Source organism: Natator depressus, chromosome 27 (assembly GCF_965152275.1).
Source record: "Natator depressus isolate rNatDep1 chromosome 27, rNatDep2.hap1, whole genome shotgun sequence".
Lineage (NCBI taxonomy): Eukaryota > Metazoa > Chordata > Testudines > Cheloniidae > Natator > Natator depressus.
The window spans coordinates 472,413-490,140 of NC_134260.1; the positions used below are offsets into that span (position 1 = coordinate 472,413).

General features: G+C 51.0%; 1 protein-coding gene across 1 annotated transcript in view; it reads left to right on the forward strand.

Annotated features, from left to right (window-relative positions):
• SCN4A (sodium voltage-gated channel alpha subunit 4) overlaps nucleotides 1–17,728 on the forward strand; it is a 111,394-nt gene that overhangs the window by 51,502 nt on the left and 42,164 nt on the right. Inside the window, exons 13-15 of the mRNA XM_074940960.1 lie at nucleotides 1,386–1,559; nucleotides 2,214–2,570; nucleotides 13,387–13,815. Of these exons, the coding sequence (XP_074797061.1) occupies nucleotides 1,386–1,559; nucleotides 2,214–2,570; nucleotides 13,387–13,815 (960 nt within the window). The remainder of the gene's footprint in view (nucleotides 1–1,385; nucleotides 1,560–2,213; nucleotides 2,571–13,386; nucleotides 13,816–17,728) is intronic.

The window sequence follows — 17,728 nt, forward strand, 5'->3', positions numbered from 1 at the left end:
CCTGCACTCGGGTGTGGTGCACGGCGTGTAGACATAGCTGAGCTAGCTTTGTCTGAGTGACACGAGCAGTGCACTTGCAGCAGCATGAACAGTGGCTCTACCCAGGGTGCTGGGTGAGCAGGGGTAGCCCATGTACCCTCCATGCTGCCACAGCTTCACTGCTCTTCTCACCTGCGGTAGCTTTCATCTAGTTAGAGAACATACAAATGGCCACACTGGCTCAGACCAATGGTCCATCTAGCCCAGTATCCTGTCTGCTGCCAGGAGGCAGAGGCAGATGCTTCAGAGGGAGTGAACAGAACAGGGCAATTACAAGTGATCCATCTGCTGTCATGCACGCTCAGCATCTGGCAGTCAGAGGTTAGGGACCCCAAAGCATGGGGTTGCATCCCTGCCCATCCTGGCTAATAGCCATTGATGGGCCTATCCTCCATGAGCTTACCTAGCTCTTTTTTTAACTCAGTTACACTTTGAGCCTTCACAACAGCCCCTGGCAAAGCTAGATCAAAGCTGGCTTGGGTATGTCCATGCATGCTGCAGTCGCACCTCCCAACGGCAGAGCAGACAGACTCTCACCAAACTTGCAGCTCTTTAAGCCCCTTTTCGCCCTCCCAGCTCTGGGCTGCTCTGGAAGCGACCAGCCCCCAGTGTAACTAGCCCCTGGAGGTCTGCTGTAAGTTACCTCTGCCCTGCCTGGGCTGCCTCTGAGGAGCTCTGCCGTTGCTCAGAATCCCCACAGCGCTGTGTGCTCTGGCCCTGCCACTGGCCCGCCCCCACTGCCAGGGACCGATGGTAGTCTTAGCCAGTGTCCGCGTGGGGGGAACTGTTCCCAGGCTGGCCAAGGGCCAAGGGGCTGTCGCAGGACGGAGCCTCCCCTGCGCTGTTTCTATGCCCTCAGACTTGCCAGAACGTAACCCTGCTTTCCTGCCCATGTGTGAGGGCGAGCCTATGGCGAGCCCTGTGATCTCTATCGTAACTGGGGACGGGGTGGGCGAGGGCTGGCCCAGTCCTGCCTTGTCCAGCACACCCCAAAACCAGCCCGGAGGCCATGCAGGAGATGGCCATGAGCCCGCACTGTCACACAGAGTCGGGGGAGCTGCAGCAGTGCCTGTAGTGTTGACCGTATACCCTGACAGGAAAGGCACTGAATGGCCATGTGATGGGTGGTCAGCGCTGGGGGCCAGGGCACATGGCATTATGGTCCCAAGCCAGTAACTTTGGATCAGGCCCTCTGGTGCTGTGGCATGAACTCAGTCGGCTGCCCACTGCTGCTTTCTATGCCCGGGGGGGCTCTGGTGCTAGATCCCCCTTGGGCCCATCCCCTCCCTCGCGGGACTGTGACGCGCTGATTGTGTGATGAGCACTAACGGGGTCTGTTTTCAAAGGTCTTCACTGGGATCTTCACCGCGGAGATGGTGCTAAAGCTCATAGCCCTGGATCCCTACGATTACTTCCAGCAGGGGTGGAACATATTTGACAGCATCATTGTCACTCTGAGCTTGGTGGAGCTGGGCCTGGCCAATGTGCAGGGGCTCTCTGTGCTCCGATCCTTCCGCCTGGTAGGTTGCCCTGTGGCTCTGCTGTGCTGAGGGGCTTCATGGCAAGTGCCATACCCAGAGAAGGGTCATTTCTAACTCCCGGGTGGTGACGGTCACTGAATCACGTTGGGTTCAAAGATCAGGCTGATGCAGCCCGGGCTGAATGTTCCGCGTGCCCGGGGGAGCTGTTAGCATGGCAGGTGCGAGGAAGGCATGTCTGTACTGTCCATTTTAGATGAAATGGCAACAGCAGCTCCCCTAGTCTTACTGGGGCAGTAGCTAAACTCACAGGGACATCCGCATTCCCTCTGAGCTTATATAGGAACAGCCAGGCTGGATCAGAGCCAAGGTCAGTCCAGCCCAGTGTCCTGTCTCTGTCAGAGGCCAGCACCAGAAGCTATAGAGAAAGATGCAGGAAGCCGTGCAGAAGATAGTTAGCTATCTGCCCCATGACAGTTTCCTCCTAACCTGCAATGGTTTGAGGTTGGGTTAGCCGTGGAAGCTGGAAGTTTCATACCCCTTCCAAAACACTTATGTTCCTAGTATTTACTACTATCACTCTGGATACGATCTGAATGCTGTCACTCAGAATCCTGCATCCTCTTAATGTCAGTGATATCTTGTGGCAATGAGTTCCACAGGCCAATCGAGGTTTCTGTTTCCACCTCCTTGCAGCTGAGAGTTTTCAAGCTTGCCAAGTCCTGGCCGACCCTCAACATGCTGATAAAGATCATTGGAAACTCTGTGGGCGCTCTGGGAAACCTCACCCTGGTACTGGCCATCATCGTCTTCATCTTTGCCGTGGTGGGCATGCAGCTGTTTGGGAAGAGCTATAAGGAGTACGTGTGCAAGATCTCTCTGGACTGCACGCTGCCCCGCTGGCACATGTACGACTTCTTCCACGCCTTCCTCATCATCTTCCGCATCCTGTGCGGGGAGTGGATCGAGACCATGTGGGACTGCATGGAGGTGGCTGGCCAGCCCATGTGCCTCATTGTCTTCTTGATGGTCATGGTCATCGGGAACCTCGTGGTGAGTCGCTGGCTCGTGGTAGCATCAGTTGATAAAATGGGACCAAAGGGGGAGCAATGGATACTGGGTTAGATGGACCTGTGGTCTGACCTACTATGGCCGTTCTTATATTCCTATGTTCTTATCTGAAATCCATGTAGGGAAGACACCTGAGCCATCACACACTCACTCTCGGCTCCTCACCCGCTAGCTGCCCAGCCATCAGTTAGTATTGCTATTAGGATAAACATATCCAAGGCGCCATCCCTACAGGATCTGTGCCCCACTACAGAAGTACATCAGTCCTGCATTATTTATCTTACAGTAGCCCATACGGGCACCAGCTGAGGTTTAGGCCCTATTGTGCTAGGTGCTGTACAAACGCAGAGCAAGAGACAGTCCCTGCTTTGAAGAGTTTACAAACCAAACAAAGAGAGGGAAAGCTAAGGCACAGGGAGACATGACTTGCCAACGTCCCACAGAAAGAACCAGGAATAGAACTTAGGCCTCCATCCCATGCCCACTCCACTGGACCACATCACCCAACTCCTGCCCTGTGCTCCAAGCTGTTTATGTCTAGCAGCACTTGACTGGAGCCATGTTGAAGTGTTGGCTTGTGGGTGAAGGGGCGTGGCAATCTCAAGACTGGATGCTTTTCTAGAAGATCTGCTCTAGGAATGTATTCTGGGGCAGTCCCCTGGCCTAGGTTATACAGGGTGATCACAGCAGTCCCTTCTGGCCTTGGAATCTAAGGCAGGAGTTTGGGGCATCACCCCCTGGGAGCTGTTTGGGGCTTCATCCCCTGGCTCAGCTGTTCAGGACCAGCAGCGGATTCCACAGTCCAAGGAATGCCCTGCCTCCCACCTCCTCCGGGTTGCCCCGGGCTCTGTTGATCTCCTTGTCCACGCTGAACAGAGCTTCAGGGGCGGCACACGGGGAGAGGCTGTGTCTCAGAGCACCTGAATTCAGTCCACATACGGATAGGCAAAGGCGCTGGAAGGGGCCTGGCAGCTTGCTGGCACCCCGCATCCAACAGCTGGGTGCATGACAGCTAGGACTGGGGAGTTGTCTAGTCTATTTTCGTTGGGGGGGGATGGTGGACTTTGGGGCAAGGGTGGCTGGACGTGGACTCTGGGGCAGAAAAGAACATCCCATGAGCAGCTCTTCCCTCCCCGCTTCACCCTCCAGGTGAATTTCCAGGCCTTCCTGCCCCTTTTTGTGACCCCTTGTGATGAGGCAGATGAGTGTGCATCCCCGTGTCTATTTCCACCGAGCCCTTTGCCCTGGGTGGTCTCTTTCTGCCCATCTTCACCAAGCTGGGCCTTCCCAGACCATCCCTCTTCTGGTAGGGCACTGAGGTTCCTGGTTCCATCCAGCCTGGATGTTTCATTTTGGCCATTTCCCAGCCTCTCCTCTAGCAAAAGCAGTGGAGGCTCCATCTGCTCTAAACGCTCTCTCAAGCTGCTGGGCACGTCATATGGCAGGCGGGTGCTGTGCCTGAAAGCTAGGCCCGGATTGTATCCTCTTGGTGTAGCTCACTTCATCAGTTTCCTGCCACTGCAGCGGCCTTCAGCATTGGCTCACCTCAGTCCCTTCTATTCTCTGACTAGGGCACACATTAGCTTAGTCTCCAGTGGACTGTGATACTTTGGTTTAATTTCGGTTGCTGGGTTCAGAATGCAGGTGCTGGGCGGTGTCACTGGCCTGTGATGTATAGGAGGTCAGACTGGATAATCTGGTGGTCCCTTGTGGCCGTAAACTCTGTGATATCCCTGTGACCCAAGGTGCTTAGGGTAGCCCACACTGGAAATGCCACGGCCAAGGCAGGCTGCAAAAAAGGAGAGCTCATTCCCCCAAAACTGGTGGTTAACACTGTAGTTAAATTCACCAACCAGTCACAGGCGGTGCCCCTGATCCCCCACACTGGTTATCAAAGAATCACACAGCCCCCTTTATTCCATTCAAGTCTCTGGCTCGCAATCAGCAAATTGGTTTGGATCTTACCCAAACTACCACGCTGCCCGCCAAGCCTTTAGTATCTAAAACTAAAGGTTTTATTATAAAAGAAAAGAATGAGAAGAGAGTTGTTAAATAGTCAAGCAATCAGATACATACATATGACTTCAGAATCCACATATCAGGTTCTTAGCAGCATTGGTGAGTTTGCTGGCTTGTAAAGTCCCTCTGGAACATATCCACAGCTTGGATAGGTCTGTCAGTCCTTCATTCAAAGGTTCAGTTTGCAGAGAAGTTACTCCAGAGCTGAGAAGCAGGACTGAAGATGAAATGGAGGTGATGCAGCTGCCTTTTTATATCCTTTGCCAATTGTCATGTGGCTTGTGCATCCTTTGTCCCAAACACAAGCTCACAGCACATGGCATGGAAGAGCACATGCAGTCCCATGTCACGGGCATGTCCTGCTGACTCATAGGCATAGCCCCTGGCTTTTCTCAATGGGTTCATTGTACAGCTGATTTCCCCTGATGGGCTATCAAACAGGCTGGATACTGCTGATGCCAATCTGTCTGTGGGTGCCACCCAGCTGCTCAGCACAAGTTTGAGATATCAATATACCACACATATTTATAACTCATGGTACAAAGATGATACGTGCATATAGGATCATAGAATCATAGAAGATTAGGGTTGGAAGAGGCCTCAGGAGGTCCTCTAGTCCAACCCCCTGCTCAAAGCAGGACCAACCCCAACTAAATCATCCCAGGCAGGGCTTTCTCAAGCTGGGCCTTAAAAACCTCTAAGGATGGAGATTCCACCACCTTTCTGTGGAACCCATTCCAGTGCTTCAGCACCCTCACAGGGAAAGAGTTTTTCCTAATATCCAACCTAAACCTCCCCAACTTCAACTTGAGACCATTGCTTCTTGTTCTGTCATTTGCCACCACTGAGAATAGCCGAGCTCCATTCTCTTTGGAACTCCCCTTCAGGTAGTTGAAGGCTGCTATCAAATCCCCCCTCACTCTTCTCTTTTGCAGACTAAATAAGCCCAGTTCCCTTAGCCTCACCTTGTAAGTCATGTGCCCCAGCCCTGTAATAATTTTCGTTGCCCTCCACTGGACTCTCTCCAGTTCGTCCACATCTTTTCTGTAGTGGGGGGCCCAAAACTGGATGCAATACTCCAGATGTGGCCTCACAGTGCCAAACAGAGGAGAATAATCACTTCCCTCGATCTGCTAGCAATGCTCCTATTAATGCAGCCCAGTATGCCGTTAGCCTTCTCATCCACTGTAATCCCCAGGACCTTTTCTGCAGGACTGCCACTTAGCCAGTCGGTCCCTAGTCTGTAGCAGTGCATGGGATTGATTCTTCCATCCTAAGTGCAGGACTCTGCACTTGTCCTTGTTGAACCTCATCAGATTTTTTTTGGCCCAATCCTCCAATTTGTCTAGGTCACTGTAGACCCTATCCCTACCTTCAGCATATCTACTTCTCCCCTCCCCAGTTTAGTGTCATCTGGGAACTTGCTGAGGGTGCAATCCGTCCTATCATCCAGATCATTAATGAAGATCTTGAACAAAACCAGCCCCAGGACCAACTCCTGGGGAACTACACTTGATACTGGCTGCCAACTAGACATCGAGCCATTGATCACTACTGATTGAGCTTGACGATCTAGCCAGCTTTCTATCCATCTTATAGTCCATTCATCCAATCCATACTTTTTTAACTTGCTGGCAAGAATACTGTGGGAGACCGTGTCAAAAGCTTTGCTAAAGTCAAGGAACAACATGTCCACTGCTTTCCCCTCATCCACAGAGCCAGTTATCTCATCATAGAAGGCAATTAGATTAGTCAGGCATGACTTGCCCTTGGTGAATCCATGCTGACTGTTCCTGATCACTTTCCTCTCCTCTAAGTGCTTCAGAATTGATTCCTTGAGGACCTGCTCCATGATTTTTCCAGGGACTGAGGTGAGGCTGACTGGCCTGTAGTTCCCAGGATCCTCCTTCTTCCCTTTTTTTAATGATGGGCACTACATTTGCTTTTTTTCAATCGTCCAGGACCTCCCCCGATCGCCACAAGTTTTCAACGCTAGTGGCCAATGACTCTGCAATCACATCCGCCAACTCCTTTAGCACTCTCGGATGCAGCACATTCGGCCCCATGGACTTGTGCTCGTCCAGCTTTTCTAAATAGTCCTGAACCACTTCTTTCTCCACAGAGGGCTGGTCACCTCCTCCCCATGCTGTGCTGCCCAGTGCAGCAGTCTGGGAGCTGGCCTTGTCTGTGAAGACCGAGGCAAAAAAAGCATTGAGTACTTCAGCTTTTTCCACATCATCTGTCAGTAGGTTGCCTCCCCCATTCAGTAAGGGTCCCACACTTTTCCTGACCACCTTCTTGTTGCTAACATACCTGAAGAAACCCTTCTTGTTACCCTTCACATCCCTTGCTAGCTGCAACTCCAGTTGTGCTTTGGCCTTCCTGATTACACCCCTGCATGCTTGAGCAATATTTTTATACTCCTCCCTAGTCATCTGTCCAAGTTTCCACTTCTTGTAAGCTTCCTTTTTCTGTTCAAGCTCACAGAAGATTTCACTGTTAAGCCAAGATGGTTGCCTTTCATATTTGCTATTCTTTCTGCACATCAGGATGGTTTGTTCCTGCGCCCTCAATAAGGCTTCTTTAAAATACAGCCAGGAATCCTGGACTCCTTGCCCCGTCATTTTATTCTCCCAGGGGATCCTGCCCATCAGTTCCCTGAGGGAGTCAAAGTCTGCTTTTCTGAAGTCCAGGGTCTATATTCTGCTGCTCTCCTTTCTTCCTTTTGTCAGGATCCTGAACTCGACCATCTCATGATCGCTGCTGCCCAGGTTGCCACCCACTTCTACTTCCCCTACCAATTCTTCCCTGTTTGTGAGCAGCAGGTCAAGAGGAGCATGGCCCCTAGTTGTTTCCTCCAGCACTCGCACCAGGAAGTCATCCCCAACACCCTCCAAAAGCTTCGGGGCATTGCTGTATTGCTCTCCCAGCAGATGTCAGTGTGATTGAAGTCCCGCATGAGAACCAGGGCCTGTGGTCTGGAAACTTCTGTTAGTTGTCCGAAGAAAGCCCTGTCTATGTCATCCTCCTGGTCTGGTGGTCTATAGCAGACGCCCACCACGACATTGCCCTTGTTGCTCTTGCCTCTAAACTTAACCCAAAGACTCTCAACAGGCTTTTCTTCAGTTTCATACTGGAGCTCTGAGCAATCATAGCGCTGTCTTACATATAAACAAGGTTATCATGTTTAGGAAATCATATCTTTTCCACGGATACCTTACGTGGCATATCTGGTATAAGAGTCATTGCAATTTGGTATTGATAGTATTATAAATGGTCGCCCATATTCCATACAGCTTCACCATCCCCCCTGAGGCACTAGATATCTTTGCAATGAGCAGGTCCTTCTCTGCCAGTTCTGCAATGAAACCTCCGCTTTCGAGCTGGGCAAGTTCCGGCTTTTCTCGCTCACTGGGGGAACGGAAATGGATTTTTTTAAAAGGCATTCTGGATCGAACCAAAATGACACATTTTTGTTTTTTTGGGCCAAAACGAAAACCCAGAATGATTTACTGTAGGGTTGAATGAACCATTTCGTTTAATTTTCAAAGGGTTTGAAATGTTTGCAGTGTTTTTTAAATGAAATGTAGGTCAACACTGAAACGAAACGGCTTTCCGAAGTGACATGTTGAAATGTTTCGTTTGGACATTTACAGGTTTTTCCATTTGTTTTGGCTGAAACTAGTCACTGAATTCGACCTGAAATTTCATTTTTTGGTAAAAAACCAATTAGCACAGAAATGTCACCTGCTCTCCTCCCCGCCCTTATCTACATGACAAATCCTGACACCTCCCCGATACACCCTGTATTTCCCCTCATTCTCCTCCTCTCCGCAGTGCCCCCTTCTGTTGGATTTCCACACGGGAGCCGTTGCAGCCTGTGCCCCCCTGCATCACCCCCCTGCATCACCTCCGCCCCCGTTTACCTCCCTCGATGACCGAGCTACTCGCTGCCCTGATACCACTGCCTGAATTGCAGATGTAACCCCTAAGTTCCAGGGAAGTGTGAAATCCTTTCTATCCTTGGTCCCCTTCTACCCACTGGCTTTGAAAGTTATTTTCCTGGCTGCATGGGTCCTGTTCTCTCCTCCAAAGGAGCAAGGCAGCAGCAGGCATCCTGGTGGCTTGTCCAATTGCTTCTATTACTTCTCAGAGTTGTGTAAGCCTGTTGGAATTCACGTTGAAAACTATCTAGGGGAGAGCTGACTGCATCTCCTTCTGCGTCATGGCACCCTGTGGGCGTCGCTAAAAATGTTCCTGCCATCCCGGGGCCTCCACAGCTCCCTGGGGGCCAAATTCAGCCCTGGTATAAGAGGGCAGAAGGCCACAGAGGCCAGTGAAGTTGGCAGCTCCGGGCTCTGTCAGTGTGGCTGAGCTCACCTCCAGGATGGAAAGTCACAGCTCAGGTTCCAGGCCAGGCGCAGCCCCAGTGCGAGACAGGGTGTGAGATGCGTAATGAGCTCCATCAGGCCTGGGTGCTGACGCTGCAGAGGGCAGTGCTGGAGGCAGGGGAGGGGCTGCAGTGTCATGGCTTTTAGGAAGACACATTTGCCCTAACCCTAACGTTTTCCTGTTCGGCTGCCTGCCCCTCCCCCCGGCCAGGGCCAGATTAATCTTTTGTGGCCATGCCCCCCACTCTGCGCTGCGGCCTCGCCCCCGCTGGGCCTCTTCCCCTCCGAGGCCCTGCTGCTGCTCACACACCAGGGAGGGGGTGGAGAGGAGCGAGCGATGGGCAGGACTTTGGGGGGAAGAGGCCAAGCAGGGGCAGGGCCTCGGGGCAGAGCGTAGGTGGAGTGGGGGGGGTCCAGGTGCTGGGGCCCCTTCTGCATGTGGGCCCAGCGCCACGGTGCCATTGGCACCATTGTAACCCCGGTAGTGCCCCCAGCTGCAGGACTAATGCATTCATATTCCCACGTTGCCCGCTGGTAGAGCCTCCCTCCCCAGCAGCATTTAGTGAGCACGTCTTTCTGGTGGATCCGTTTATCAGAACACTGCCCAGACTGAGAATAATTCAGAGCCCTCTTGAGGCGCCTCCAGGAACATCTGCTGTAGAGACGTGTGTTTAGAACACTGGAGCCCTAACCCAGCGTTGCCAGACCACCCCAGCATGGCCCCTGGCAGGAGTGATGCCAATTTTAGAGCCACATTTTCAAGGGGGCTCCACCTGTACTTCCTGCTGGAACACGTCCCTATTGACGGGGTGCAGTAGGTAGGGGTGTGAGTGTGACAGCTGCTTGCCCAGTGACTCTGTGGTTTTGGACGTCACACAATTTGATCAGGCAAAACTGTAGTTGCAAACGGAGGGGCTGCCTTTGAAAATGTGGCCCTGTCAATGTATGTGTGTGGTTCGCCCCGTACCCTGGTTCCTGCTCTTCTTCTGTCGTCAGTTTCTGGTCACTGGTCGTCACCTGAGCTCACTCCTTACGCCCCCCCAGATCTCCCATACACGGGGTGTAGGATGACTGAAGGCCATGCGCTATAATTCCCCCTCCCCCTAAGGGGCAGGATAACATCCTGAATTTTGATTCACTGGGTTTGAGACTTATCACTGCATGGAGAGGGGGCAGGGGGCCTCTTCCCCAGGGTTGCAGAGTGCTCACACTGGAGCCCCACTAGCAACCAACCTGATTTCCCGTGGGAGACCAAGTCTCAGAGGGTGACTGCTCCGCCCTTAAGACCCACAACAGCCCACAGAGCTCTAGCAGACACTTCTGCAGAGTCCCAGGTAAAGGGGAGTAGCCTGGGCCCGCTTCCATATCCCCCCACTGGGTCCAGCTGCTTTGCCTCCTCTCTGCATAGGGAAATCAGACCAGTACTGGGTTTCAGTTTCCTGGAGCATAAACCAGGTGATGGCCTAAGCGTTCTGGCTACAATGATGTATATTTATGGAACCCTCCCCCTAGATAATGCCATGGCCGGTCGTCCTTTACTAGTAATGACACTTTGGGCATTTCCTTTGGCATTATTAAAGGGGGAAGGGAGGAAGTCACTCAGGTGACAAGATAATCAACTCCTGCCAAAACACTCCGGAGACAACGGCAACAGAAATGATTAGCTGTAATTGGTACTTAACGTGAGTATTAAACTGGTGTGGTCCCAGGGATTTATTTAAAGACTCTGTTTAAGTCATATGGCATGAGCCATGTGAAAACAGCAGTGACCTTGAATAGCAGCTAATTCCCTTCTCAAATGTGCTTCTGGCACCGGGAGGCACAAACATCAACAGCTGTGGGGGCTGGACTGGAGGGGTCAGTTTTTCACAGCAAATGCATTTCATGTCCTGGGCAATGCTGCTGTACCCTGTAAAGCACCAGCCGCTCCCATTGTGCGGCGAGGCCAGCCTTTCTCTGGGGCGGGGCGGAGTCGCTGGATTTAGCCCCACGCACACTACTGGTGCAAAATCTGTCGTTGGACCAATTAGCTTTTTGTGCAATGGGGCATCCTCTGGAGCGAAGACAATGGTGGGAATGCAGCCAGTGCAATAGGGGACTGAGGCAGGGCATCCCATGAGAGGGTCCATATGCAGGACCCCATGCTCTTCACCACTGCGCAGTGCGGAGGGGAGCAATCTCCATTAGATTAGGGCCTGGGACACGGCTCCTCTGCCCCCAAAACTCCACACAAGGGTGCTGAGTCAAGACAGGGATGGTGGGAAGTCAGGGAGCATGCTCCCATTAGGTTACCTCGGGATTTTTGAATGCTAGGGGTTGACAATAGTGCAGATCCATAAAGAAATAGATTAATGCAGGAATTGGATGATTCTGTGCCTAGTGCAAGGAAAAGCCTCTTTGCACCAAAAGGTTCATGCAACAGTTGCCTGTTTTGAAAACTCTCACACTTTCAGTCTCCCATGGATGACCACGGACGGTCCTTGAGCACTGCAGCATCACCAACTCTCCCAAGTTGAGTTATCATGAGTCTCATGCTATTGGTTTGGTTTTGTAGGCTCCAGCTTCTGGAGTCATGTGAGTCCACAAGAATCTCAGCTTGTATTACAAACAATTAAAAGAGATTCAAGGTGCATGTTGTAATATCTTTTATTGGACCAACTTCTGTTGGTGAAAGAGACAGCAAAGAAGAGCTCTGTGCATCTCAAAAGCTTCTCTCTTTCACCAACAGAAGCTGGTCCAATAAAAGCTATCACCTCACCCACCTTGTCTCTCTCGTATCCTGGGACTGACACAGCTACAACAACATTGCAAACAAAAAATGAAAAGTAAGTTGTTCGTACTCACTGAGGGCGTGAAAATTCTCAGCGGAGGCACCCGGGCCACATTTTGAAGCTTTTCTCTGCAGCTATGAGGGCTAGAAGCTCATTTTCACTGAAATAAAAGCCAAGGTTCCCATGTAACCACGTGATCCAGAAGCTGGAGAGTTATAAAAAAACCCCACCAAATATCGTGAGAATCACGATAAAATCGTGAGAGCTGGTGACCCTGCTACAACTCTGTGAATAGTCCTAGTGAAATAGTGAACCACTCACATACTGAATGTCAGACACATGCTTAGGTGCCTGGTTGACTCAGGGCCTATGTTACTTCTGCTGGCAAAGGAGGGAGCCAAAGCGTGGTGCCAGTGTAACCCACACACCTCCCGGGTGTGGTGTTATGTCCCATCTAGTGGCACCAAGATCACTTAGAGAGATTAAAGAGAAAAGAAAAGGAGTACTTGTGGCATCTTAGAGAAGGTGCCACAAGTACTCCTTTTTGCAAATACAGACTAACACGGCTGCTACTCTGAAACCAGAGATTAATGAGGTTGTTTTCCAGCCTTGTTCTCATGTAGAGGCTCATGCACTAAGCTCCAGAGGTCCCAGGTTCAATCCCACCCGCTGACGACCGGGGTCTGTCGGTGTTACACATGCAGCCAGTGGTCTGTGGAGAGCTGTCTGGTCACATGGTGCTGGTTCTTCTCTCTTCATCTCCTGCTGCTTCTACAGCTCTCCAGGCTCTTCACTGCAGAGAAGAGCCTGTGGGGTGGAAAGGCAGATGGAACCAAGCAGGAGAAGGAGAAATTGGCGCCACCAGCAGGGGAGGAAGGAATGAGGCAGCTGGGCAGCATGTCCAGGGGAACATGGGAAGAAGGGCACCAGGCCTAGTGGGCCAGCTCTGGGAACAGACCAGGCAGGGGAGAGCAGGGGCAGAAAAGGTGGGAATGGAGATGAAATAGCAGCACAGAACACCAGGAGGCGATGGGGTGACAGACCTTCCTACAGAAGCAATAACACACTGTGTTGCATTAAAGATACTGAAGTTGTATCTGCGCAGCGCAGTTAACCTGGGCTCTGCTCTAACTCGGGCTCGAACCCACACGCTTTGCAGTAAGGACACAGGGGAAAATCCCCCCCGGACAGACAAAAGTTCTCCCGCAATGGGCAGACCTGTGTGGGAAAGACTCCAGGGGCCTCTGCCAAGGCAGGGCACGTCACTTTGCAGCAGGGATGCTCACTCCTGGTGAGGCTCACCGAGTGCTCAGACCTGGGTGCTGATCACCTGGGTCAACCAAGCAGTGAAGAGCTTCCTTTACTAATGGATCAACACTTTCCTACTGCGACTCCTCCAGAGGGGAGCAAAAGCTGTCAGGACCACAGGGATGTTATGTGGATGGGAGGGTCAGGTCCACACAGTCACAAATGGGAGGGGTGGTGTCCATATGAGATTCTGTCTTAGTAAGGTGTCGTCCACACCAAGGAAAATATTGAGATCCCCCACCTGATCTAGACCCTAGGACTGTGCTCATGTCTGACACTAGACCTGGTGTTTGCTTTTGTCCCCTCCAGGTCCTGAACCTTTTCTTAGCTTTGCTGCTGAGCTCCTTCAGCGCCGATAGCCTTGCGGCTTCTGATGATGATGGCGAGTTGAACAATTTGCAGATTGCTATTGGCAGGATCACCAGGGCAATTGACTTTGTAAAGAGAACTGTCCTCACACTACTTCACCTGCAGTGGAAGGAGAAGAGAGAGCCGGCCGAGGAACAAGAGGATAATAAGAAAGACAACTATGTGCTAAACCACATGGATTCGGGCCAGGATTCCAAGTCGGAGTATATGGATGGAGTAGCTGGGAAAGAGCAGTTGTTTGTGGATGAGCTGGACCACATGAATTTCATTAACAACCCCAACCTGACTGTCCACGTGCCAATTGCCTCGGAGGAGTCGGACCTCTACGATGAAGAAACAAGCACTCAGTCAGACACAGAAGACACCAAGGTAGGCAACCAATCTTTGCTTTAGCCAGCCAGCCTCACGGATGCTAATTGGCCATGTCCTGTTGTCCAGCACTCCCATTCAAGGCAGAGGGGACTGGAGTGGGATTTGCATTCCATGTCGCAGGATTGTTTTCTGGGGCTGCTGCGACAAGCCTGATGGGAATTGCATGCACGTTTAGTTGCCCAACCCGGGATGTCAATTGAATCGATTGGTCTGTGCTGCAGACAAAGGAGCAGATGCACTAGGTTTGCTAAATCACTCCAGTTGCCTCAGGCAACTCTTTACTCTTCCTGCATTTTGAGCATTAAGTAGCAGCCATGGGGCAGTGGGAGAGGGAGGAATCATGCTGCAGACTGCAAACCAAACCTCCCCCCTCTCGCCAGCCCCCAACTGGGCCCCCTCCTCCACTCAGATAAGCACACAGAAGAGGAGCATTTGGCCAGGACCTTTGTCCCACTGGTATACTCAACAATGGCTAGTCACCATTTGGCTGAAATTCTCTCTATAAAAGTCACTGTGTAGTGTAGATCTGGCCTAAGCTATCCAAGTATAAGCACCATTATCCCAGGATAACTGCATCTACAAGAGGGCTTTTACCAGCATAATAATATCAGCAAAAAAATATCGCCCCTAACCGACAGAGCTACGCAGCCCTGAGTATGAGCCATTTCTGGCCAAAGGTACATTCTGTGTGATGGCAACACCTGGCTGTCTCTGGCTCTGCTGTCTGGGGTGGGGATGGGAGCAGGGAGTACATGTCTCTGCAGTGGTTAATGTCCTGGACTAAAACCACATGGAAACATCTGCTCCCTTGTTGTCTCCTTCTTCTTTCATTTGTTTCATCTCCCTGTGGGAAAATGAGCTGTGCTTTATGCTGTGAAAGCCACGGCTCTAGTGTTGCATGATCCCAGATCCTGCAGGGATGAGTGCATCATAGGAACGTAGCAATACAATTGAACAGTATTCTGCATGTCTGATTAGGTGATCTATTTATGCCAGTGCGTCTGCAACTGGGAGTCCACTGGTACTTGGGTCAAACCCACGTCAGTAGAAGTCGGAAGGATGAGAGACAGTGGTGAGTGGAAGGAAGGTTTATCCCGACATCCTGTTTTGGGATGGGGGCAGTTTAAGAACATAATATAAGAATGGACATACTGGGTCAGACCAAAGGTCCTTCAAGCCCAGTATCCTGTCCTCTAACAATGGCCAATGGCAGGTGCCCCAAAGGGAATGAACAGACAGGTTATCATAAAGTGATCCACGCCCAGCTTCTGGCAAACAGAGGCTAGGGACACCATTCCTTCCCATCCTGGCTAATAGCCATTGATGGACCTATCTTCCATGAATCTATCTAGCTCCCTTTTGAACCCCGTTATAGTATTGGCCTTCACAACACCCTCTGGCAAGGAGTTCCAGAGGTTGACAGTGCGTTGCATGAAAAAATACTGTCTTGTGTTTGTTTTAAACCTGCTACCTATTAATCTCATTTGGTGGCCCCTTGTTCTTGTATTATGAGAAGGAGTAAATAACACTTCCTTATTTACTTTCTCTACACCACTCATGATTTTATAGACCTCTATTATATCCCCCCTTAGTCGCCTCTTGTCCAAGCTGAAAAGTCCCAGTCTTATCAATCTCTCCTCATACGGAAGTCGTTCCATCCCCCTAATCAGGTATTTGGCAGGTCGTTCACCTTTTTAGGTACAATCAGGTGGAAAAAAATTGTCCAGTAGAGGTTGCACCCTCTACAGCAGCAGAGGAGAACTGCTGGAATATAGCAGCTCTCAGCTAATGTCCTCTCTAGGGGCATACTCCACCATACCTGTCTATCTCCAGCCTCTTAACTCCATTCACCACAAAGGCAAAGCTGCCTCCAGATGGCTCCGTGGGATGGGACAATCTGTCACAAGGCAAGGAAGAGAGCTCACTGACTGTGGTTTTTACCCACCACCTTCCAGCAAACCGTACTGTCTCCAGCTGGTCAGCATCATGCTACCCTACTTGGTCTCTTCCTAGCCGCCCTGCGGGGCTGGGATCACCCAGCAGAGCACATTTCAGCACATCTAGGTCTACTAAAAGTGGTCTGCTGAGCACACTTGGCCCAGCTGGAGTCAGTGGCCACTGCTGGGGCTCCTCCTCTCAGAACCTGGCCACTTTTTTAGGTGCTTAACTTTAAGCAACAGACTCAAAACTTTTGGCCTTATTTTTTCTCCCAATTGTTGTTCATAGGGAAAAATTCCTCTTTTCTCAGCCCTAAAACACCAACGAAGAAGTTCTCCATGTGATAGGCAATGACCTGGGATTTGGCCACAGGACTCTCATTATAGGAGCAGTTGGTCGAAGTTGCCTGACGTGCGCCGTAAGAAGAACCTGTTTTCAGATACTTCTAACTGTTCCAAAATGTGACCTTTCTGACTCAAGTTTTCCATGCTGGGCCTCAAGTTTTCCATGCATATGCCTCAGGAGGAGTTATTCTGGAACAGTTCAGCAAAAAAAATCTTCAGCCATTTCCAAGAATAAGATTAGGGACTAATACATTGGTTTGTCTATGTTAAAAAATCCTTACAACTGTTTCATTGAGGAGGTCAAGGGCCCCCGTGCTTTGGAGCAAGGACTTGAAATTTGGTAAGGGGAGATGCCTTTTGCCATCCCGATGAAAATCAGCCTACATTTCGCCAAGTGATAAGCCACTGACAAATACAGTAAGCACACGTTCACTAATGGTTTCTTAGAGTTTGGCAGCTACATTTTCCAAACATTCCTTCCACACTGAGCATGCTCCAGCCCCTCACGCCTCCTTGATATGAGTGGACTGCACATGTGCCATCCCCACCAAGTGACTGAGCATGCTCCCTTCCAGGGCTGCAGGGGCTCAGCAGGACTTTATGCGCTGTTGGTCCTCCAGGCTGCTGGAAGTTGCTGATCCACTGAAACTGAGAGAAGGAAGGCAGACGTTCTCTCAGTGCTCTCCAAGTTACTGCTCCAGCTGGTGCCCTGGCAGCATGGAGGTGAAGGAAGAAGCAGCTTTCTCTTTAAGGCAGCGGGATAAGGAGCAGGAATAGGAGCAGATGAGGAGGCAAGGGCAGGGAGCATGGGCAGAAAGGTCTAACACCACTAGAGCCCACTCCTCTTCAGAACCTGGAATCAAACCCAGCATCCCTGAGTCCCAGCAGTCCTCTGGTGTCAGCCAGTAGTTGTGAAACCCTCTGACAAAACATGTGTCTCATCCTCCTGCAATGGCTGGTCCACAGAGGATAACAGCCTTCTACTGCTACCGGTCATTCCATTAGCTTGAATGCTGGAGGTCTCCACTGTGGGTCTAAAAGTTCTAGCCCCGATGACTACTTACACTGGTAACAGCGTAGTTCTGCAGGATGAAATTTCTGTTTATTCCATTTACTTTTTTAAAAACTTAGGAAATGACATTAAAACACAAATGCCCTATGTTAAAAATGCAATGTCGAGCACTCAGAAATTAGTAAATGACAGAATTAAGGCTGCTTGTGCTACTTTCATTCATCCCTCTTGTGTGGAGACACCACGAGACACTCGTTAATTGCATGATCACAGACTGTTTTTTCCACTAGACCCTGCCCCATTCCATGCTCATCCAGCCTCCAACAATTTCTTCCCCTGCCCTCCTCAGCCCTTTGTGCTGCTCACCCCTCTGTGATGTGGGGCTGCATGGAGCCCCTGGCAGCATGGCTCCTGCGGGAGCTGTGAGAGCCAAGGGCACAGTCAGTTCCCCCTGGCTTGGTGCCAGCTTCTTTTTAACGTTGCAGCACAGGGGGCTTCCACCCCTTGGGGATGATCAACATGTTCCCTTCTTTCCTTTCCCCATCACTTCTCATCCTAACCCCCTCCTGGGCCCCTTCCACACGCTGGGTAATTCCTCCTGGACTCCTTGACAAAC